Source organism: Rhinolophus sinicus, chromosome 1, assembly GCF_057876585.1.
Source record: "Rhinolophus sinicus isolate RSI-liver-muscle chromosome 1, RSI-T2T, whole genome shotgun sequence".
NCBI classification, from domain to species: Eukaryota; Metazoa; Chordata; class Mammalia; order Chiroptera; family Rhinolophidae; genus Rhinolophus; species Rhinolophus sinicus.
Genome location: NC_142501.1, coordinates 88,936,679 through 88,959,452, shown reverse-complemented (window position 1 = coordinate 88,959,452; position 22,774 = coordinate 88,936,679). Strand labels below are relative to the sequence as shown.

The 22,774-nt window shown below is 44.5% G+C and overlaps 1 protein-coding gene and 1 long non-coding RNA gene across 2 annotated transcripts in view; one reads left to right on the top strand and one right to left on the bottom strand.

Annotated features, from left to right (window-relative positions):
• The window catches only part of CCND2 (cyclin D2), a 28,720-nt gene extending 19,358 nt beyond the window's left edge, over positions 1 to 9,362 (top strand). The window contains exon 5 of the mRNA XM_019756926.3: positions 4,017 to 9,362. Within this exon, the coding sequence (XP_019612485.1) occupies positions 4,017 to 4,166 (150 nt within the window). The 3' untranslated portion in view covers positions 4,167 to 9,362. The remainder of the gene's footprint in view (positions 1 to 4,016) is intronic.
• A 4,755-nt stretch (positions 9,363 to 14,117) lies between these two features.
• Positions 14,118 to 22,739, bottom strand: LOC141570058 (uncharacterized). Its single transcript, XR_012493825.2, has 3 exons — positions 22,419 to 22,739; positions 15,890 to 16,071; positions 14,118 to 15,748 (listed from the first exon to the last, which is right to left on the bottom strand). It is a non-coding gene; the product is annotated as an uncharacterized LOC141570058 (long non-coding RNA).
• Between the last annotated feature and the right edge of the window lie 35 nt (positions 22,740 to 22,774).

Genomic DNA, 22,774 nt, shown 5'->3' with positions numbered 1-22,774 from the left:
CCAGGCTGACAGACGAGCATTATGGCTCTCCTTTTAATCAGCTTAATTTGGGGCATCGTAACACAATGGGTGGCGCTTTTGGAAGCTGCCGGAAAGCAGAGGTCCCGGAGCCACTCCACTGTACATGTACATTGCGTCTTTTCATGGGAGGCACTGTCAGTTTTTTCCAGTCCCTTTGGCTGTGTCTCCTTTCCTTGGAGAATCTTGCGCCTGTAAGTCCTTACTTGGAGCGGGGAAGAAAAAGAGGTACATAGGGAAAAAGAGTTCTGAGGTTTGCCTTTTTTTTAAGGCCAGTCTTAGCTTTTAACTGGATGTAACGGGGGGACAAGCCAGGCTTCAGTTTCTATCTAGCTATAAGATGAGAGCAGTTGGCTGTTCGAGCTCTAAAAGCCCTTTGGACCCCCAAATTATCAGATTCTGGAATTGTCGTATGTCATCTTATAATTCTGCCCTTTGGAAATAACTTTATTCCACTCTTTCCCAGCTTTCCCCGCTTTCCCCTCCAAGCTCTCCAACTGGCCTCCCTTTCTATTTCCTTCTTTCAGCTCAACTTCCTAGCACAAGTGGCTTTGCTGGATTGGAGATAGGGCTTCTCTTTCGTCTAGGGTGCTGCCTCCCCACCCCAGTCCCAGGCGCTCCCTGGCACTGCTGCTTGGGAAGTTGGGAGTCCTCGGGCAGGAAGGGGACTGTTTGCCATTGGCATGATGGTTGTGGGTGATGGCAGCACCACTCATTCTCTTCTTCCTTCACTTCCCACCAGCTCACAGAAAATTCACACACTCTTTGGAAGTCCAAGGAAGGTTCCTTGTGATGCTAAACCAGAGTGTTATATGCAGGGAGCAAACTCTGTCTCAAGGAAAGGGATGCCATCTTTCTCTCCACCGTCAGAGAGTAGAGTGTTTGACATAGTTTATACAAGACAGGCTTTTGCCCTTAAGAAGCTTTTCATCTAGCTGAGAATGAGAGATGCGTGCCGTTGACACCTGAGCTGACAATGGCCAAGTTGTGAAGAAGTGGTACCTGAAGGAGGGTGAGGCAGAGACCCCTGGGAGCTTTTCAAAGAGGTTAGCTTCCTGCTCTGAAAATTAGTCTAAAAAGGAGCAGGGAATGGTGTCCAGGGTCCCTCGTCTCAGGGGTAACTGCTTTAGCCAGCACTTTTCTCTTCAAGTAAGAAGATCAAAGATCAAGAGCTGGCCAGAGTCAGTAATGGTTTGAATAGAGACTAAAATGAGACTGAGGAAAGGGGAGATTATATGTTTGGTATGAAGTCTTCCTTCATTTTATTGAGAAAAGCCTGTGCACGTGTTCTTGGCTGGAACTAACATAGATGTGACACTCGATGCATGTGTTAGTTAAAGTCCCCCAGCTCTGAAAGTCCAGAAGTGACTGCCAAATGTCCCAGCTCTCCCGATAGGGTTTTCTCAGAAATGTTCCTTTTAGGGCTCAGGCTGCTGCAAGGGAAGGCTAATACCAGGAAAAGTAGGAACATTGGTGACCCAAAAGAGAAGACTCTGCATGGCCCAAAATCAAGTTCTTTAGCTTTCTGGAGCCCTGTCTCCCCATTTGGAGGGCCATCTACTACCTCAGGGATGCTGGTGTGGCTAATGCACTGATGGTCATATTTTTGGGATATGGGGCGTGCTGACCAGATTATTTCTCCATGGGCCCAAGATGGAGCCTCTGAGGAAGGAAGGCCAGTCAGAATTGGCCGGGAGGCAATTGCCTTGTTGGGGGCAAGGTCTTCACCAAGTGGCTGTGCCATGTGAAGCCTTTAAAGAGACCTCATTGCTGACACCTAACAGGCATTTCATTCTGAATTTAATGGTGCAGAACTATTGTCTGTCTATACACGTAACATACATGCACATAACATGCATGCACACAGGTCCCTCAGTAAGCTGAGAATTCTGCTGTCCTTTCTTGCTGTCTGCTTTGGGTAGGATTTCTCTTTTATGGAGGCCACAGTTACTATCTGTGTGGTTTAGAAGGGTTTGGATTCATTCCCCCTGCCTCCTAGAAACAAAAGTTTAAACATATAACCTCCAAGTCATTGTCCTTCAGTCTAGTTTTGGAGGGCGCAGCTCAGTTCCAAGTCCAGTTGCAGTTTTCAATCTTTAGTTGCAGGGGGCGCAGCCCACCATCCCATGCATGAATTGAACTGGCAACGTTGTTGAGAGCTCGCGCTCTAACCAACTGAGCCATCCAGCCACCCCAGTTTTGACTTTAGATTAGTATTTTTTTTAGATTATAAGCCTTCAAGGTTTTCAAATATCTTCTACTAAAGTACAAATGCCCTTAGAAACAGTACGCCTTTAGGGTTCACCACCTAAACCTTTTGGCAAGAGGTGAGTGACCTAGGAGCACCAGCGCTGCAGTATGGCCTTGGAGGGGGAGCACAGAGAAGACCCGAGCAAGGAGGCAGGAGAGGCCGGTCAGCTTTCTGATTGCTGGGGATGTGGTGGGAGTGGGGTCAGACAGGGTAGAGGGTATGACCAGGAGAAGCCACAGGAAAGTTGGCAGATGTCGGTGGGTCCTTGATTGCCAGTCCCTGAGTCCTCTGCTTGTTCAGAGTGGCACGGGGACCTCTGCAACACTCAGTGCCAGGTGCCAGTCACACAGTGTCCTTTCACCCATCTTGAGCAAATGCTAATGTGTACTTAAAGAAATCTAAAGAATTCTTTCAGGTTCCTGGGCTGATTTATTGTCATTTATAATTAATGATTATCATTTATTAAACTGCCACTTAGCACTTCATACTATTATCTCTGCTGATCTTTACAAACATTTCATTATCCTTATTTTACAAGTGGGGAAACTGAGATCAGAGAAGTTAAAATGACGTAGGTGCTGCCCACAGGTAGGAGGACAGCAAATACCCACCCTTACTCTTTTCATTCTTCTTATGTTCTGGGTGATATTTTATCGCTGCCCAGAGCACTCTTCGGCTGTTGTTTTAATTTTCATAAAAACCTGTAGTTTGAAATGTGGAATGGAGTGGACGAGAGATAGGAAAGGAAAATTGGGGGGCATGGAAACTTTGTTCCTGAGTAGTGAACTCCAACTTTATTTCAGATCTTTGGAAAATAAAGATAATGCTTTTGTGCTTGGCAAAGAGTCACCTCTGGGCAGTGAAAATTGCACAGTGAAACAAGTGGGAATCGTATATTAAACTGTGGAAAGACCCAGGCAGAATCAATTTAACATATTTTCCATATGTCTGTGCCGCTGAAGAGAGTGCAGAAAAGCAGCCTTGCAGGGGAGAGAGGATGGAAAATACCCACTGAGCCATTTCTTCAGCTCCCGCCCGTGGGCTAGCAGGAGCCTGAGTCTCTCCCTAGAGACACCCATGACCTCACCATTGCCTTCCGTGTCAGCCCCCTAACAGACGCTTCTGCCTGGGGCAAACACACTCTAAATTTTCCCTACCAAATATAGACTAATATCAGAGCAGTACGGCAAATGCTTGCTTATACCCAAATTGGACAGCTCAAGTGTCCAGAATTTTGTAAACATTCTGTGTCGTGTTTTTATGAGAGTTATGGGAATGGTAAATAAACAGAAAAACAGAATTTTGTTTGTAAGCACTCGGACAGTGTATGTGAGGGTCAGTGCAGTTCAGTCCATTCCCTTTTTCCTTATCTGTTCCTCCGGCACTGCGTTTGTCTAGTACCATAGCCCTGTCCATAGTACCGGTCTTCCCCTGTCACTGCCCAGCTTCCCCAAGCAGAAAGCACCTAGTGGCCCCCAGGTTACCAGGCTCTGCAAGTCCATCCATGGCTCGTCACCCATGCCCATGCTTCTCAGATGCTCCTGTCCATACCATTTGGCATTTCTAACAAGTTCCCAGGGGTTGCATGGCACTTCCAGAACACATCTCCTGCCTGTCACACTGATTTCTCCTGGAAAAGTAGCACGGGATTATATGAAGGTTGAACTGTGTAAGCTTTTTTCAGGAAGGGCTCTGCACCCTGCTGACGTTGCTAACAGCTCTCTGGTCTGGACCATTCTCCTTCCAGGATTGCCTCAAGGCCTGCCAGGAGCAGATTGAGGTGGTGCTGCTGAATAGCCTGCAGCAGTTCCGTCAGGACCAGGGCGATGGATCCAAGTCGGAGGATGAACTGGACCAAGCGAGCACCCCTACAGATGTGCGGGATATTGACCTGTGAGGATGTCATTCGGGCCGAATGGGAGAGACGTGTTCAAATGTGCTCTCTCTCCTTCTCTCTGGTTGTGTTTTGTTCTTTATGTTTTAGGATAAAACTTAAAAAAAAAAAAAAAAAAAATTCTGTCCCCACCTAGATCATATTGAAAGGTCTTTTAGAAGTGAGAGAAAAAGGTCCTATGAAAATGGAATAATTAAAAGCATTTGGTGCCTATTCAGAGTACAACAGAAGGGAATCCCTTTGTGTATGCGGACAGTTATTATTTGATTATGTTAAAAGCAATAGTAAGATGCTTACAGGAGAACCTGCAGAGTAGCTAGAGAAAATGTATGCCTGCAATATGGGAACAAATTAGAGGAGACTTTTTTTCATGTTATAAACTAGCACATATACACCCCTTTTAGGATAATTTCAAGGAACTGCATATGCCATTTATGGCATTAGATTGCAAAGCAATGAACTCAAGAAGGAATTAGAAATAAGGGACACGATGGGGAGGGAGGACAAAGCAACCTGTCAACGTGACTGAACCATTTTGGATGTAGAAGCACCTTTGCTCTCGACCACCTGTTACTTAAGTCGGGAGCATTGCTGAGTCTCTAATTACGAATTCTTGCTGTCTACAGTAGCTGCTACCTGAAAAAGAGGTTTTATTTCCCGGTTGGACACAGGTGATTGAATCCTGGGTTCCATGTTTTTTGACATCTTGCTTCTTCCAAACATGGTTCATTGTAGACACCACCATATTTTTATCTAAAGGGGCAATCTAGCTCTGGACCATTACCAAAACTCAATGCGAAACAGAGGCAGATGGAGACCAAGGGTGGGATCTGGAATGAAATCTTTTCTCTTAACATATTAAAGAGTGTAATGTGACCGTGGCATCCCTTATTAGGAAAAAACTAATTTCTGGTGCTGATTGGTATGTCTGGTCCACAGTTTAGCATTGTTATAAACCATTCCATTCGAAAAGCACTTTGAAAAATTGTTCCGGAGGGGTAGATGGGATGGTTTATGCAAATCATGCTGAATAGACCCCTCCCTTCTTCTCTGGTGCCCCTCCCCCCCACACCCTTAGTCTGGGTACTACGAAATAGCTTCTGGTATCTGACATTCTCTGGTACATAGTTCTGGTATTCCTTACTAGAACTCAAGAGACACCCCTTTCTGCTGACATTCCCATCACAACATTCCTCAGAAAAGCCTAAAAACAAAGATCTGTTATCATTTTTGATGGCACAGAAAGATCTTAATTCCCACCCATATAATTCTCCTTTGGACGTGGAAAGAAAGGTTACCGCTGGTGCAAAGACAGCTGAACATCAGGGGGGCATTCTGTTCCCTTTCCGTTTTCTGTTAATTTCATTGCAAAGTTGTATTCAGTGTACTTGAATTTTTTTTCCTCTCCACTTCTTAGACACATACAGTTAGCAAAGAGGTTGGAGCAACAACATTTTTTTTTTTTTTTTGCACAATTATAATTGACAGGTAATGAAGCTATTTGTTAAAATGTTTGCCTTTTAAGTAAAAAAGAAAAATCAGAACAGGGCTACTTTGAAGAATTATTTTATACACAGATTCTGCCTTGTTTCATAGTATGAGGGTTGAAGATGGAGAAAAATCTAAGGGTCTCTCTTATTTTTCATTTTATTATGTTCAGTTTTTTTTTTTGTTTTTTTTTGCGCTGCTAAGAAGCTAAGATCATTCATCCTTATTCACATTAACAGTACCTAGCTGTAATGTTTTTCACAGAGTGTGCTGCTATTTTATAAACATTTTTATAATATATTATTTTACTGCTTAAACACCAAGTCCCAAAGTAGATGGTTGAGATAAGAGTTCTTCGTACTGGAAAAGCCCTCCATAGTTTGTTTTCTTCTGGTAGCGTATTCATGGTTGTTTTTTTTTCCTTTTTGGGTTTTTTTTTTTTTCCTCTGATTACATTCTTCAAAGACAGAGTATTCTTTACCTCAGGTTTACTGGACAAAGTCAATAGCTACAAAAGAAAATGATTCACATTTTTGTTTTCATAATACCTCACAACCGTACAGTTTTCTGCTTGGGAGCCCGTGAGTGTGTAGAAAGGTGAGGTGGCTGCGTGCCCTCAATTGAAAGGTGAGGTGGGTTTGGCCCAGGGTCTCACCCCAGGGACCTTTTCAGTCACAAAGGTCATCAGGCTTCCATTTTGACTCCGGTATCCTCATCATGATGGAAAAAATACAATTGAACCTAGGGATTTCCCCTCCCCCCAGGCAGACATTCAGCATAGTGGACGAGGAAGTCATAATTTGCACTTAGGTATCAGGAGACAGACTAAAGAGTCCCAGCAGGCTACTTGGAGACCCTCATCGTGCAGCCCTTTCTAAAGCAGGGCTCTCATCGCTTAGGGTCCTCTCACCTTGAAAGGACGTTCCCTTCCCCTTCTCTTCCCACATGGGCATCTCAGTTTAGGATGATTGCAGAGATTTTTGAGTCTGAATCTGCAACATGCAGTGTTTAGGGGTTCCTTCCCCCACTTGTCTCCAACTGTGGCGGCAAGCACTGTATAAGGCCAGGCCCTCTGCTAAGCGGCACTAAATGGTTTTTAGGTTTGAATTGTATTGAACTGGCATGATTGGAGAATTAGGTCAGATGATTACTGGATGGTAGTTGAAGGGAGGTGATGAGGCTGCTGCTTTACGGAGATGTAAGTCCAGATGAGTCAGTCTCTCGTAGGGTGTTTAGAAGGGTCCAGGACTTGGTTAGCATGACCCTAAATTCTAGGGAATTTCTGGTGGGGTAGTGGGTGGTGAATTCTGAAGTTTTGGAAAGTGGAGAAGGCGGTATTTTATCAAGAGCCCACTTTGCACAGGACACGCTTCTGGGCCCTGAGACGTTCCATAGCATGTAAAGAAGGCAAGGTCCCTAGAGTTCTTGGGGATCTCAGAGCCTAAAAACAAAATGAGGTACAAACTCATTCCATAGTGACAGGCCCTTAAGCTCAAACAGAAGCAGCAAATGAAAGAACCTGACAAATAAGGGAACAGGCCAACAGACTCCCTGCTGTCTGTAACTTCCCACTTTTCCTGGAGCCCTGGGTGCACTGGGGCCTTCTAGTTTTTTCTCCTTCCTGTCTTTGGGGCCTAGTGGGATGGTGGGGAAGGTGCTAGGTTGTCTGGATTTTTCTGCCTGTTCCCTCCTTAAACAAAAAAAGGAACCCCAGATTGCTTACGTGGCTGATACCCTCTCCTCGGCTCTTGGTTTCCTTGGTAGGAGGTTTTGTCCCAGAGGAGTTCAGTTCTCGTGAATTTTTTCTTCCTCACCTACTAAAAGGGTTCCAAACCTATTCTGGTCTTTTTCTACTTTTTTTTTGGTTTGTTTTTTAAATCTTTACTTCCTCCTCTGTGTTTTTCTCCATCAGTGGGGGCTAAGTGGTTCCCCTAGCCTGCCAAATTTTGTTTCCTTCCCCTATTTTGGCCAAATCCTAGGGGGAAGAATCCTAGTATGCCAAAAATATATGCTAAGCATAATTCAATTCCATGCGGGTTCCTAACAGCCAAGAAACCTGTAGGTGGAAGAAAGCAGGGGACAGGTCCCACAGCAGAATGTCTCCCATTTACTGAGAGGACAGCTCCTCAGAGAAGGGGCTGCTCTTAGAGGAGGCTTCTTGGGACCTGCCCCAGGACCCTACTGAAGCGCTCACCATGTCTTAACAGCCAGCTCCCCTTTGGTCTACGAGCTTTGTACAAGAGGCTCTGTTCTGCCTCATATCAGCCAAGTCGGGGACACATGGCTCAGAGACCTGCAGGAGCTTAAGTGACAAGGCTAGAGGAGGAAACAACCTGACTGCATCACACTGCATCCCTTCGCTAGCAGGGTGGGCTTCTCTTCAGAGGGAGCTGTAGCTTTCCTGAGGTCCAGCCCCCTCAGTGCCTCTCCACGCTGCCCTGGGACTGACAGGTTAAAAACATTAAGCAGGATTGGATGACTTTTCTCAAAGAGGGCAGGGGAATTTTCTCTCCATGGGCCACAGGGGGCAGGGCTGGGAGAAGAAATAGACTTGCACCTTATATCATGTAAATAATGATTTTCTAGTTCAAGAAGATGATATTGGTAGTGTGGGAATGGGAGGTAGGAATGGGGAGGAAGTCTGAGTAAGCCAGTTGGCTTCTAAGCCAAAAGGATTCCTCTTTGTTTATCTTTGAGACAGTCCAACCCTGAGAATAGCTTTAAAAGGGAAATTAATGCTGAGACAGTCAAGTCCCCTTAAGCCAACAGTTATCGCCAACTCTAGCTATAGAATGGAGCAGGCTTCTACTGGTGTGGGCTTGGAGCAGTTTTCAAGAGCTGCTCATGCCGTCCATTTGTACAAAATAGGGCAGGAAGACTCAAGGATGTTTATGACTTCTCATACCACATGGCTTTGCATGATTATGGATTCTGAACCCAGAGCAGTCATTTCAGCCCAAACTATTCTACATTAGTGTGTGTCTGCTTTTAGACTTGGCTGGGCTATCAGACCTGATTCTTGGCTCAGGTTTCAAGAAGCCATCGACAAATGTATCCATGCATGCTGTAGCTGCAACATTTATTCTTTGCCTGCAGCCTACTTTGGGGAAAAAAGTGCCTTACTGACTGTAGCCATTACAGTATCCAGTGTATTTTGACAGGTTCCTGTCCTAAGAAAAAAAAAAGTTTTTCTTTTTTTTTTTTTAATGGGTTTCAGTTTTTATTGCTGGCCAACTCTTAAATCCACAGCCATTCACCAGACCATTGGATTTTTTCCATTATGTTCATTACCCGTGTACCATGTACCTCAGATCTCTGTTACAGTTTCTCGTCTTGGATTTCTTTTATTATTATTATAATTTTTTTTTTTTTGCTTTAAATGAGTGTGATGCCATATCAAGTCAATGTAATTCTCACAATGTACTCTATAAGAGGTGTGGGTGTTTATTTGGTCGGGATGCTAGCAAGTGCTAAAGTAGCATGATCAGTATAAACAAAAGGTTTTTAGGAAGTATGGAAAAGTGTTTTATTGGCTACGATGGTGACATGGTATAGTCAGCTGCCTTTTAAGAGGTCCTATCTGTTCAGTGTTAAGTGATTTAAAAAAATAATAATAACCTGTTATTCTGACTAGCTTAAAGATGGATTTGAAAATGGTTTTGGATGCAATTAGGTTATGCTATTTGGACAATAAACTCACCTTGACCTAAATTCTCCGGTCGTTTTGACTTATTTGTAGGCCAGAGTCCTCAGAATGGCGTACATCTTTCTCATGTCAGAACTCTGTTGGCAACAATTACTAGTGGTGTAAAACACAAATCCTAATCTGGAAGGACACCTACATGTGCATCTGTGTTACTGCAATACGAATAATTCATGACTTTTTCTTTCTGGGTCACCTCTGCAACCCTCTTGTAAACTAGAAGCCTCAGCCCGCCTTCATAAGGTGGGTAAGTCACTGCTGTCAGGATGAGGCCTCACATTCTGGCCCTCGACTTGCCCTCGACTTGCTGTTGGCTGGGCATGAGCATCTTGGCCTGGGAGATGTGGAGATGAGGGCGTCTCTGAGAGTCCTAACCCTGCAGCTTTTCCTGGCTCCCATCTGATTCCTGACCTCTGTATCTGTCATGTGAGGACTGGACCACAACTGCCCTTGGTGGAGGGGTGGTGAGGCAGAGCTTGGGGAAGCGGGGGTGGGGGGGGGTGGGAAGCAGACTTAAGTGAATCACCAAGCCCTGGTCCCAGCTGCTCGTAGACCTTAGTGCCTCAGACCAGCTTCCTTTCTGGGAGTGATGGGTAATGCAAAAGGCAGTGGCTTAATAGCCATTTACTTTCTCTCTAGTTCTTTCTCAAAGTCACTGAAGGCTGTTTTCCAGTTTAGTTATGACCTGAGTTGTCAGCAGTAAGATTAATGCTGCTCATTGGGAATGACCAGATTAAGACATTCCCTGTTAAGTAATTCCACCTAATAAGATTTTTAATCCTACAAGGACTCTAGAAATTCCCCTTTGTCTCCATCCCCCACTGACCTCACTGTTCTTGCAGATAAGCAGGGATAACTTCTTGGGTTTCTGCCTAGTGGAGTCTGCTGGGCCTCTGAGAAGTTGCCACTCTTGCCCATCCTCGGAATTGCCTCTGCACCATCCAACGACCCGTAGTACAGCTGGATTCTTCTCCCTCCCCACCCCCATCTACTTGCCTGCAGTACTGGGGCTGTATCTGATAACACTACATCTCCACTCCAAAGTACTGTGTTTCCCTGAAAATAAGACCTAGCCAGACAATCAGTTCTAATGCATCTTTTGGAGTAAAAATTAATATAATTAAATTTTACTATAATATAAGACTCGGTCTTATATAATATATAATATAATTGTCATGCGGGAGACCCTGCTCGCTGCGCCATCCGTCATGCGGGGCGGCCTGCGGGGTCTCTGCTCCCACTCCCCACACAAGAACGCAGGATATGGTGAGGCCAAAAAGGAACACCCACGGAGCCATAGGTAGGGGAGTCATACCACTATATTCTCTCTGGCGGCACTATACTCTCACTGGAGGCTGGATCCACACTGTTCGCAAACCGCCATCCACACTTGCCAGCCCAGCCGCCATCTTCTTGCTAGCCCCCATTCTTTCTCCTCTCCGCTAGCGTAGCCACAGCAGTTATATTAGTGGCCAATGGCTCACTGGTTACAGCTGACGGCCAACTAGCCACAGCTGATGGCCATCCAATCACATTGATGGCCATTTACTACCTGAGCCAGCACCTGTCTATGTGAGGCTGAGAGCCTGGAAACTGCTTTCTGGGGCTCTGTTCCCACAATAATATAATTAATATAAGATAAAATATATAAGACCAAGTCTTGTATTAATTTTTACTCCAAAAGACCCATTAGAGCTGATTGTCCGGCTAGGTCTTATTTTCGGGGAAACACAGTACCTTTCCATAATACCAGGGGCATGTTTGTTTCAGAGCTATGGATGTTCAAGGCTGGGAAGATAGTGGACAAAGCAGGTGCTCCACTCCACTCACCTGGCTCCACTCATCTAATGGTCCCTGTACCACCCTTTCAGACCTATTTGATCTTACAATTGGAAAATCTCAAATGTGAGACAAAAGTGCCCTTTCTGAAGGTAAAAATCATTGATGGAGAGAAGAGCTAGAAATACCAGGTCTTTTGTTTGTGCTCCAGTGAGCGCTTTGTATTTCTAAAGATTTTCTAGAAATCTGGAACTTTTCATTCGGTACACAGCGGTAACACCAAAATCCAAAATAAAACATTTCATTGGGCTTAGTACTATTCTCAACAGACTATCGTGAAGCAAGTATTCAAAGCTGAATATTACACCAGATTCTTTCTCCCCTGCTTTTACAGCAACGTCAGTGGCGAAAATGCTTGTAGTGACTGTGGGCGTGAAGATTCAGTGTCAAGAAAAGGAAAGCTGTGTCCATAACCCACGTTTGTGTGCAGGGCCTACATCGGGCCTTCAAGAAAAAGCAAAAACACCCATACCCCATGGTTCAAGAAACTTTCCATGGGGAGACCGAACACAGGCCCGTGAAACTGCATAGAGGTATAAAGACAATTACTTGCCAATGCCTACAGAGTAAATTGATGCCTGCTTGTGGGAGGGTGCTTTCAGAAAAGCAGGGTAGACTTCCTCAAGCAAATGAGTTTTAGGAAAACAGTTTTGGTAAGATGCAGCATAGTTTATAAATAGTAGAAACAAAATTTGTTTGACCTTTTCCAAAAATAAAGGGATGGGACGTGATCTTAAAAATGAAGGGAAAATATTCAAATAGCTTGATGAGCACACAATATAATGGATTTTAAACACTATAAACACAGATGTTGTCCTCATGAAACAGAATAAACAGCCACAAATACTAATTTGGGACTCCTACCTGCCTAATTCCTCCCAAGGCTTAAAAAAATAAGGTCGGCATTGTCGAGATGACGACTTCAACCATGACTTCCATGCCCCCGCCCCCACCCCCATCCCCGCCCCCACCCCCGCCCCCAACCCCCACGCTCTGGGGGCCTCCCCGCCCTGCAGGAGCAGAACTTACCAGCTCTGACTGTAGGCTCAATCAAGCAGGAGTGGGTGGCCTAAGAAAACAGCACGACAGAGCCCCGCTGATTTCTCTGTGACCCTGGAATCCCACTGCAGCTATGGGTTTATGCTTATCCAAAACACGCTTCTATTTCATTTTGTGGTGATTTGCTTTGGCTCTGGAATTGACTTGTCGCCCTGGTCCCTCACCACCCTCTGGCCTTTGTAGGACTCAACATGGAGGTCTAATCATCGGGCGCTTCCTGGGAAGTCCACTAGGTGGCACCAATGCCATAGATGGTACAACAGAAAAGGGAGCGGTACCGCCAGCCAGGTATAGGACTGCCCAGAACCGGACACCTCTCTTCCGCAGAGCAGCAGGACCAGCAGTCCCCTTACCTGCTTCCCTCTCAGCACTACCACATCCTGACTCCATCTGGGAGTGGCTGCTGTGATTCATGACTTCTTCCGATTTTTTTCAGTGTGTATGTCATCCAGAGATGGCAAACTGGCCGCCTACAGACCAAATCCAGCCTGCAGAGAGGCATTTAGACTCCCACCGGGATTTAAATTGCCTTGGACTTTATTGCTAATGTAAGATGAGAGCTTTCACATACATGTCAGGATTTTAACTACTCGGGAAATCTACATTCTGGCAACAACGGGCCTGAGAGGCAATAGGGGCTGTAGCTGAGGACGTCCTGGCCCGCTTTTCGGCTCCCCGCCCCCAAGCACCTACGAACCTGCTTCACCTGCCTGTTCCCTAAGGAGTTTGCATCTCTGCAGCCTAAAACATGTCTCTTACCTCTCTGGCCATGAAGTAGGACTCCTGTAAGCCCCAGGAGGAGCGGAAAGGCCTGAGACCCTCCCTCCACTTTTCTACCCCAAATGTAAAAGACCCGCACTCCCCACTAGGCTTTGTAATCTCCTTTATCTCTTTATGGGTTTTCAGTCATTAGATAACTGGGGCCTGGGCCAGATTTTTGAAATTCCTTTGAGAGCAGAGTCGTCAGCCCACACTGAAGTCACCAGGTGGAATGGGTTAAAGACCAGTTTTTTTCCCTCTATTTGTTTGTTTTTGCAGTCACTTTTAGTTCTCATGGCACCTAATGAGTCCATAAGACAAACCTGTGAGATTTTTGCATCTGTTGAAAAAAATGCAAGTCCCATGGCTATGCATCAATCATCCCATCTATCACGACGATGACTTCTCGTTGTCCTCTTCCCCATATGGGGCTCCTGGGCTCCGCTCATTCACTCAACAGAAAAGGGCTGGTTGTATGCCAAGCACTCTGCACCAGACACCTCATTCAATAAATGTTTCTTCAGCGCCTGCTTTTCCAGGCACTCCTTGATTTCAATGGCTAATGGCAGAAACAGACAAGAAATCACACGACTGCTACTTAATGTGGTGGTAAAGAACACAAGGGCTCCAGTGGACTGCCTGCTCTAGACACGTTCCTTAGCCCCTCAGTGACTGGTTTCTTCATCTGTAAAATGGGGTTAAATAATAGCAGTACTGCCTGGGTTCTTTCATCTTAGCACTTCCACGTACCTGGACATAGCCAGAACTGGATAAATGTTACCTGTCGTCACGGCTAAAGCAGAGGGCCAGAGAGGCACCTAATTCAGTCTTTTTAAAAGTTAATTTTACGGACAGGTACCAGTCTTTTAACTACTCAGTACTGCCAGTTTAGGCATTGAGGTGAGGGAGACTTTTTAGATAATTAGCAGCTAAGTGCATTTTGTAGTGTTAAAAGAGCTTTTTCACAAGCGTTTCATGTAATGCAACCCCCTGATGAATTTGAGACCTCATTTTGTAACTGAGTGAATTGAGGGTCACCTAGCTCACAGTATGGAGTCAGGCTGGGACTGGAACCCAGATCTGGCTGACTTCAAATAATACGCATCTTGCACCACACAGGAGTGCTTGATTTATTTGTATTTTGTTTACTGAGAATTGAGTCAAAAGAGTGAGGCTTTCAGCCAAGGTGGGGCGAACTGGATGATGGTATCGTTGAAATCATCGGAAGAGGGAACATCACTTTCAATGTAGCCAAAGTCCAAGAAGAAAGAAAAGAGCCTCACAATCTAAGGAGAAGTTTTTCGGTGGGTTTATAGTCTGGAAGTAGCATTTTCTTTCCCGGCATTTTTTCCTTGCTTTTTTATTATTCTTCACAGTAATTCTGTTCAGGTTTCTTCCAGGACATGTGGCTTATAAATGTGTAGCCACTATGATTCGCAGCCTGATCTCACATGTGCAAGAATGTCACTGTGGGGACAGAGTCCCAGAGAGCAGTTTCCAGGCTCTCAGCCTCATGTGGAAAGGTGCTGGCTCAGGTAGTAGACGGCTGTCAGCTGTGACTGGTTGGCCATCAGCTATAACCAGTTAGCCATTGGCCACTGATATAACTACCACGGCTGCGGTGGTCGGTGAGTCGGTCGGTTGGCAGGCAGAGAAGCGGGCAGCAGGTTGCAGGTCGTGTGGATCCAGCCTCCAGTGAGACTATAGTGGTGTGACTCCCCTACCTATGGCTCCGTGGGTGTTCCTTTTTGGCCTCACCATATCCTGCGTTCTTATGAGGGGAGTGGGACCAGAGACCCCGCAGGCTGCCTCGCACGACAAATGGCGCAGCGAGCAGCATCCCCCACACGACAGTCACTCTTTTCCCCTGAAGTTCTTTTTGACTGGAAGAATCTGACTCTCAGGCCATTCACAGTTTGTTTTCCCTTCTCCCCAGGTCTGCATTCTAATTTGGGTTCGCCTGGCCAGAGCACTTGGAGTGGATGGAGGGGCTGGGGTGGGCATCCACTTCTCCTTGTGTCCTTTCTGTCATGTGAGATACAAGAGAAATAGGCAGCCTGCAACCGGAAGAGGGCTCTCACCGGAACCTGACCCTGCTGGCAGCCTGATCTTGACTTCCAGCCTCCAGAACTGGGAGAAATAAATGTTTGTTGTTTAAACTATGCAGTCTATGGCATTTTGTTATAGCGGCCAGAGCTGACTAAGGCAGAATGCTTGCAGCATTTGGGGTATAGGCTGTGTATTCTGACATAGTTTAAAGATTACAAATGTTGTAACTGTGGCTTTCTTGACTTTGTTTTTCCTCTTGGATGTAAAATGCATATTCTGCTGCCCCCACATCATGCTGGGACTGGGAGACCAAAGGTTGTCCCAGTCGAGGATGCTACACAGCCACCTTTTCTCTGGGGTCTTGCCATCTCCAGGGGAGTGCCATGTGGGAAAGGGGCATGGGTTCTGATTTCCTCCCAAACCCCAACATATGCCATTTTAAAAAAAGTCTCCAGTTTGTCCCTGTTGCTCAGGGGCCCACCAACATCTATGCTCATATCAATTCTTTCCCAACACTCCCCCCCCACCCCCATTCAGCCCAGAGAATTGTTCTGGTCTAGGGGGCAGGGAAGCCCCTTGTTCTTCTCATTCCAGTCCCTCAAGCCTTTGTTTATGTCAAGGTTCCTTTCATTATCTTCTGGGGAGACAGATTCTTTTCCTTGGCTCTTTTATTGTCACCGTCCCTTCCCTGAAAAAGGGGATACAGAATACAAGGGTGAAAAAATGCAGGGCAGACATACTGGAGGAAAAACACGGATTACTATTTCAAAAAGCATCCTACAGCAGATGCAATGTCCTGAGGCCCTGCAAGGGCTCATGCCATTCTTACTTTAGGATCGTCCTGTCCATGGAGGCATTAAAGTAGTTAGAGAACGCTTGGCTTCCGCAGGTTTCCATTCATGACTCAGTTCAATGAGACTCTGATTACCTTGGTCAATAGTTTCCTGGAAAGTCTCAATGCCGAAGATGTGTAATAATCAGCAAGCATTCACTTACATTTTCCGTATGTCTCTGTGAAATCAAAATGAAGGCACAATGGGAGATTTGCTTTGATACGGTACTTCCTACCACCTTACTTGCTTTATTCCCTAAATGTTTTCAGGAACTAGGGCCAAGGGATCAGGATTTTAAGGCCCTAAAGCTCTTCTCTTAGCATTCTGTCAGGGCTGTGGCAAAAGCAAGGGCTTTAGCCTTCCCAAGCAATATCCCCCAGTGCATGCTATCTGCTTGGAGTACTGCTGACTCTCTCATACATTTATGTATTACATACAAATTGTCACAAATACTGTGACAGGGAGAGTCAGGATGCTGTAGTGGAAAGAGAGTTTCACTTAAGCAAGATCTGGGTTTGAATCCCAGAGTTGCCACTTTCTGGCCTGAAGAGCTCTGAGCCTCTGTTTGTTCTTTTATAAAATACAAAACCTCGATGGATTATTAAAAGGATTAAATGAGGTAGTCTGTGCCTCATTCAGTAAAGTGCCTAATACATAGAAAGCTTCCACAAGAATATGTGCAAACACATCAAGTACTGTGTTAACTATTTTTAAAGGAGTTATGCATGCAAATGTTAACAAAAAGGCAGAGGTGGAGGGGACATCATTTGTCTGCGGATTCTGATGGAGGAGACTGCTTTTGATCCCATGGGAGTAAAACCATAGCATTTACTACTTTCATAGTATGCCCTTCATGCTCTGGCCATGCTTCCAAAAAGCAATGAACTTGGGCTTGGGGAGAGACCTTTTTTCCCACTAAGTGACAGGCTAAAAGGCAAGGCATGAAAAGGGATTAGGGGATGCATGTATTCAAATAAAGGGGAGTTCCCCAGAAGCACGTCAGGCCGAGAAGGCATCCTTCGACAGTCCATCAGCAGAAAAGCTGTTTGACTGGCAGATATGAGTTTTTGGAAGTAGCAATAATGGGGAACTATGGGTGACAGATGTCAGATGTTGGCAGGGTGGCTGCCAAAACAAATCTCCCTCCACCTCAGACAAGAAGCTGATGGAGGGCTGGGCACAGTTGGACTGGCAGCCCCTTCTCGCTTGGATCATTGGTCACATTATTATTTCTGAGCTGCTGGACAAAGCAGATGGTTTACCATGTATTTGTGATTTTCTGTTGGCCGAGAAATTCTGTTCTTCCCTCAGGGTACAGCATGTAATCAATTATGACAGTGGGTAGAGCAAGAAAATCCCTGCCAGTAAAAGTCCAAGACTTTCCCTTTTGTTAAATTTGCATAAACCACTACAATTTCCAACTTAAAAGCAACAGAAGAAAAAAGCAGAGTAGCAGTGTTAGAAATAACTTGGGTAATTGCAAAATCACAATTCTCAGTTGGTCCCAAAGACTCTCGGTCGATACGAATATCTGATGTCAGTTTTGTCCATTTTTAGTCTTAAACTTAAAATCTCTCTGTCTCTATCCTTGTGAGTCTTAAAGAGCTTTACCTTTGGATCATAAAACAACATACTCAAAAGTAAATAGAACAAATGCCAAGAACACATACCCATCAACTAAGAGTGTTTTTGACTATTCAGAGTTGTACTCTATTAAATGGTAATAATAGTAAGTTGGCTTGTGTTAGTAGTTATGAGTGGTCACATACATAGAACAATATATGTATTCTCCCCTCTCCATCCTCTGGACAATTTTCTTTGTGAAAGAAATCTTGCTTAATTATATGCATATATCACTGGAAATAAACCCTTCAGTAATAAAACAGCACAAGCATTTTGAACATTACAAATATTATCAGAGAAATCCTTGACACAAGTGACGTTTTTTTCTTGTCTTTTAAAAAATGTATGCATGTTTTCTTATAAAATCAGGCTCATAGTGAATAGGTTTTTGTCCTACCTTTTATTTTTTCATTTAATCACATATCTGGGGAATGCTATCATATCATTAAATATTATTTAGAAACATGATTTGCAATGACGGCAAACACTGATTGGGCTCTTACAGTGTGTCTGGCTCTATTCCAGACACTGAAGACATAGAAGAGAACAAGACAGTCCCTACCCTCAAGGAACTCACATTCTAGCAGAGAGACTGGAAGTGAACCTGCGCAAATAGTAAGTAATTGGTATAATTTAAGATCTAAGTATATAAAACAGGAAGACAGTGACTGTGCAGGCTACTTTGCTTGAGGACAGGCCTTTTGAGGAAGTGACTTTTGAGTTAAGCTCTGAAGCCTGGCAGGAGATAACCATGCAAATACCTTGGGAAAGAGCTCTGTAAGCAGAAGGAACAGAAAATCCAAAGGCTCTGAGATAGGAATGATCATGACGTGTCTAGGGACAGAGAGAAGCATTATGTCTGGAGTTTGGTGAAGAGGAGACATGAAGAAGGAAATGGCACTGGAGACCTCGAGAGGCACCGTCACCGAGGCCTTACAGGAGTTGGGTAAGGGGTTGGGACTTTATTCTAGTTGGCAACAAGAATCCATCAGAGAATTTTCCAGCACGTAAGTGACATAATTATCGAGCTATCACTTTGGAGGCTGAGTAGAGGATGCTTTATAGAGCACGAGAATGTGGGCAGCAGAGCTGTGTTAACAGGCTGTCACAGTCATTCAGACAAGAGATGATGGAGGCTTAGCATAGGATGTGGTAAGGTCACAGGAGCAGTGGTGGATTCAAGACATAACTTGGTGATAGAGCCCACAGACGCTCTATTTTTTTTTTTTCAGTTTATTTATTTATGAACGAAGGTTTGAGCACCACAAGAAAAAAGCTTGGTTTTGGACATATATAGAACTCCGCACCCAATAATGAGTGAATCACACTTTTCCCACCCACATATGAAACATTTCTACAAAATGACCATGGACTAGCTCATACAAGAAGTCTCCACAAATTTCAAAGATATATCTTTAAAGATCTTTGAAGTCCTGGAGATATAAGTCTGTAATAACTATTTTAGTCTCATGATCAGAATAAGAAGAAAACTTTCAGTTAAAAATTATAAACAAGAAGGATAAAAATTTCACTGACTGTGATTAACCAATAGGCCAGAATTTGGTCACAATAGAATTAATTTCACCCTTAATGCCATTGTTGAAAGTATTTAAATGCCTGGGGAACTAGTGCCAACCCACACTCTCCTCCCCAATCCCACATTCCAAGTAGATCAGGTATTTTCATACTTGGCTTATCTTCTGTGAAGACTATAATTAAATCTTTATTTGAAAACATGAGTAAAAGTCCAGCACTCACTGCATTATTGAACCTACAGAAATTTGTGATGAATTTGATGGGGAGTGTTAGGTTAAGGTGAAGAAGCAAGGATTACATGAGCAGAGAGGGAGATGGTTTTGCCATTTACCAAAATGAAGAGGACTTGAAGAGGAGTGAGCAGTCTTTGGAGGTAAAAACTGAAGTGTCTGCGTGGACACAGTTAGCTTGGGATGCCTACTAGAGACCCAAGTGAAGATACTGAGTAGGTAACTGAATAAATGAATGAGGGGATCAGAGGAAAGTTGCAGCCTTTGGATATAGACGAGGTCTATGCACTGGATAGGATCAGCTAGGAGACTGCATGACTGAGGAGAGAAGCGGGCCCAGGGCAGAATCCCGGGATGCTCCAACACACACAGTATTTGTGGCATTGTCTACTCACTGAACATGCGTATGTTCCCGCCACATGTCCCATCACTTTTGCAGTTAGGAAGGGCCATGTGAGTAGTTCTGGACCGCAAATAGAGGAAGCATCGAAGGACTGGTTCAAGACACTGAGTCATTCTCCTCTCCTGCCCCAGTAAGTATGAGTCTATGTATTGATGTCAATGTGTCTGTCAACCCTAGTCCCTGAGTGACTATGTGGAACAAAGCCCCTTTTTGATCCATGTCAGGCATGTAGCATGAAAGAGAAACAACATTTTATGTGTTAAGCCACAGAAATTTCAGGGTTAATTTGTTACCCCCGCATAACCTGGACTATCCTGACAAATTCAGATTTCCATCATATGAGGTACCACAACAAAGCACCGTTTTTCATTAAAAAAAAGAAAAAGGCATGTGATATGATACCTTGTCCACAAAAGTGTATCAGTGGTTATTTCTAGCTTCTATCTAAACAAAATTTAAATGACCTTCCTGGTCATTTTATAAGCTGAAAGAAATCCCTGAACCATTGTGAATAATGCAGGATAATGTTCACTCTTTCAAAGATCTGCATTTCTCAACTACCCACCCCTGTCCCCAATTTTTAAAGTTATGAAGACATTGTTTTTATATGTATTTCTTGGATAATTTTTAAAACAAATATTGGTGTTTGATAATTTCCCAAATTTCTCCTAAAGCAATCCTCTCTTATTTTATCAGCCCCTTTTAGATGTATGGTTCATTTGACAAATTGATCATAACAGATATTCTTCATTCATTCATTTAACAAATTTTAATTGAGTCCATCCGTACTATGTTTTAAAATTTTGGTTGGAGCCAGGGAAATAATGAAACAGAGCCAGTATTTAGCCTCATTGTTATAGTTTTGCTACCACCTGGAGCATACTTACCTGGGGCCAAACACAGTTCTGAGATCTTGAGAGATGGGAGATCAGTTAACCTTTGTGTGCCTAGTTTCTTCATCTGTAAAACTGAAATAATTCATACCTTGCAGAGTTATTGTACTAAGTAAGACAAAGTGGAAGGCTGTTTTTGGTTAGGCTTTAGAAATGCACTCAGACCACCTTAAATAGAAAGGTGTTTTATTGTAAAAACCAGAACTTACAAGTGTCTGGGCCTCTGGCATCTTGAGGGACCAGGGACCAGGTAGTCTCTGCATTACTCACTTGTATCTGTCTCTGTGTCTACTCAGATCTTCCGTTACCTTTGCTGGTCCTTACCCTCCACTCTACAAATCTATCCTCAAGCTTTTATTATTTGTGGTTTCTGTTTTTGAATTGCCTCAGTCTACACGCTCCCTCAGCTCTAATATGTCGTGGTTTCTCTCTATGCCTTCTTTCTGTTTTAGACCTCACAGATAACTGCCTAATTAATTTCATTTTTCTAGGTCAAATTTCCAGGAGAATCTGTCGGTCTGGTTCAATCATGCAATCATTCAGAACATGTATATGGAGTCTCCACTATGTACAGGCAGTGTACCCCCATGGCAATCTGGGCCCTACTATTTAGGGGCCCCTGAATGATCCCTCCACGCGCATCCTGAAAACGCCTCATTTCCCTGGGAGGTTGTTAGAGATGCTAAATTTGGCCCGCACTCCAGACCTACTAAATCAGAATCAACATTTTAACAAGATCCCCAGGGGATTTGTGTGCGTGTTCAAGTTTGACAAGCACTGCTTCAAACTTCTAGCTCTTAAAACTGGCTGCACACTGCAAACAGCTGGGCATTTTAAAAAAATTGTTGATGTCTGGGTCCCTCCCATTGAGGTTCAGATTTAATTTTTCTGGGATATAGCCTGGAATTAATAAGGTCCCAGATGATTCCGGTGTGCAGGTAGGTTGGAGAATCTTTGAATTAGTCCTGTGTCACCACTGACCAGCTTCGAGCTTAGACAAATTGCTTAGTTTTACTCTAGGCCAGATTTCTCATGTCTTAAGTGAAGATAATATAGCCTGCACTGTCTTCCTCAAAGTTGTTCTGAGGGCTAAATGGGATTATAAACGTGCAACTGTTTTGAAATGTGTGCCTATTGAAATGTTCCATGCATCACTTAAATTCTCTAAACCCATCTTTGCATATATAATTGGGGATCCAAGGAAACAAATGTATTATTAAATATGAGAATCTAGGTAAAAAACAAATGCACGGAAGAGAATGTAAAGGTCGCATTAAGCTTTACCAATGTGCAGCGAACATTACTAAGCTTTACCTGTGTGGTGACTACTGTTATCCCACGTTACCTACCATGTAGTTGAGGGTGTGAGAGGTTAAGGAACTCTCTCAAGGCCCTGAAAGCTATTAAAGAGACCTTATTCACTAGATGCTCTTTAAAAAACAGGGGGAACAGGGAAGATTCTACTCAAGACCACTGCAGTAGGAGCAAGACTATTGCAATAGGGGCAAGAGAGTGAATTTAACTCCGGATACAACAGGGACCAGTGGAAATTTACAGCCAGGGGTCGCGGTGAGGAAGAAAATGGAAAATTACTAAGAGGAACTTGGTTAAAGATCATGGCGGAAAAGGAGTTTGATTACAAATCAAGGTTTGAAGAGGAGACCCAGTGTGAGGGGATTCTCAATAAGCTGGCTTCGCAGGATTCTTTGGGAGAAACCAGGCTCAGCAGGCCAAGAATGAGGCCTAGTATTCAGAAGAGGGCTCAGAAGGGCCAGACTGAAATTTGCTCCGGGGACATGCCTGTCAAGGTGGCTAGGGGACTGACACTGGGTCCACAGACCTTGCTGATCCGACGTCTCCCGTGTTACGGGTGAACAGCTACACCTCCTAGGACCCAGTTCGTCTGGCGCTGGATACCCACGAAGTAAGAGTACTGGCTGCGTCCCAGCCTCAAATCAGATCAACCCCAAATCCGAGGATTGGTTTCCATATCTCTACTGAGCCTCCAACACACAGGCTTGGCGGGGCAAGAGTCGCCTCCACCGCGGACTACAGGGCGGGCCCCGCACGCATCCGCCGCGCGCCAATCACAGGCCCGCGCGCAGGGGCGCAAGCGCTACGGCCCTGGGCGGGGCCTCAGCTCTCACCAGTCTCCGATCACCTGCCGGCCCCTCACCGCTCTGATTGGCCTTCCAG